Source organism: Meleagris gallopavo, chromosome 8 (genome assembly GCF_000146605.3).
Source record: "Meleagris gallopavo isolate NT-WF06-2002-E0010 breed Aviagen turkey brand Nicholas breeding stock chromosome 8, Turkey_5.1, whole genome shotgun sequence".
NCBI lineage: Eukaryota > Metazoa > Chordata > Aves > Galliformes > Phasianidae > Meleagris > Meleagris gallopavo.
This window is the reverse complement of record NC_015018.2, coordinates 11,120,503-11,121,813: the sequence shown is the minus strand read 5'-3', so window position 1 is coordinate 11,121,813 and position 1,311 is coordinate 11,120,503. Positions and strand designations below refer to the sequence as shown.

At 55.3% G+C, this 1,311-nt stretch overlaps 1 protein-coding gene across 8 annotated transcripts in view; it reads left to right on the top strand.

Annotated features, from left to right (window-relative positions):
- Positions 1-1,242, top strand: part of MICU1 (mitochondrial calcium uptake 1) — a 93,464-nt gene extending 92,222 nt beyond the window's left edge. For all 8 annotated transcript variants that reach the window (XM_010714320.3, XM_010714319.3, XM_019617552.2 and 5 more), the window contains one exon: positions 894-1,242. In XM_010714320.3, the coding sequence (XP_010712622.1) occupies positions 894-1,054 (161 nt within the window). In that variant the 3' untranslated portion in view covers positions 1,055-1,242. The remainder of the gene's footprint in view (positions 1-893) is intronic.
- The last annotated feature ends 69 nt before the right edge of the window (positions 1,243-1,311 follow it).

Here is a 1,311-nt window from a genome sequence, read left to right as displayed (position 1 = left end):
ATGTTGTAGTGCTGGAAATCAGCCGATCTGGTACTTGGAAATCAGCAATCTGGCAGAGTCTTCCCAGAAAAACACTGCTTGCAGGCTATGGTTTGGTTGCCATTGCTTCTGTGGCATTTGGCATTTTACACTCACAGATGAGCATAACAAGCTTCAGAGTAGCCTTTGAAATGTGTTGATGAAGGCAAGAGAAATACGGTTTTGGGTTGGGAGAAGCAAAATTGTGCAAAATTACAGTATCCAAACCAGAGCCCCTGCTGGTGCCCTGGTGCTGCAGCCCTCCTGCTCCCATGCAGTAGCAGCTAAGTATGGCCAGGCCGCTGTTCCCCGATTTGAATAGGGACGTAGGGAAGTGCCTTCCCTTGCTCTGCCTCTTGGCTGCAGTTCCTCTGGGTTTCGGCTCCACCTGCTGGAGTGCTGCGTCTGTTTTATTTTCCTCTGTGCTTCGGTGTCATTTCCCAATCACATCCTCAAAGCAGATGCTCAGACTGCAGTGAACCAAAGGGTACCCGAATGTTCTCCATTGGCATTCTCTTGTAGGAGGATCTGCTAAATTGTCAGATAGCAAAGCTTTGGGGGGAACAACTGCTGGTGGCCACTCACTCTCTGTGAGGGAGGCATCGAGTGGAAATGCAGCACTGAACTCTTTGTGGTTTATAACTGCACTGGTGTTTGTAGGCATTACTGCGGGCGCCAGGGAGACTGCCGCTCTCTCCTCAATACTTTGACAAGAGTTCCCTTGCCCACATTTGTATCTAGATGCGATGCAGAAAAAAGCACTTTGAGTTGAAGAAAGCGGCTCGTTGAATACACCTTCCTTTGGGCCTGGCCTGGCTGCTCCTGGGGTGCCGGTGGCAGCTCAGCATGTTCCTAACGCCTTCCTCTCCTGGCAGGGAACGGCGAACTGAGCAACAAGGAGTTTGTGGCCATCATGAAGCAGCGGCTGATGAGGGGCCTGGAGAAACCTAAGGACATGGGCTTCACGAGGCTGATGCGCGCTATGTGGAAGTGCGCCCAGGAGACGGCGTGGGACTTCACCCTGCCCCGGCCCTAACGGCACTGCCTGCGCACGCGGGCTGAACCGCTGCCGTAGAGCCGAGCCCTGCCGCCGCCTGCCACGTGCATCTCCGCCTTTTTCTCTTGTAGGAAAGGGGACGTTTCGTGCTGCCCTCACCCGCAGGGCGGGGTTGACGCGCTGTACCCGCTCATTCCTAGTTGCCATTACAACCCGCACTGCTTCTCTCTCGTGTCTTGACGCCGTTCCGTTCGGCCGGGAGGGCACCGACCCCGCCGGCGACGCTCCGGGGCGGC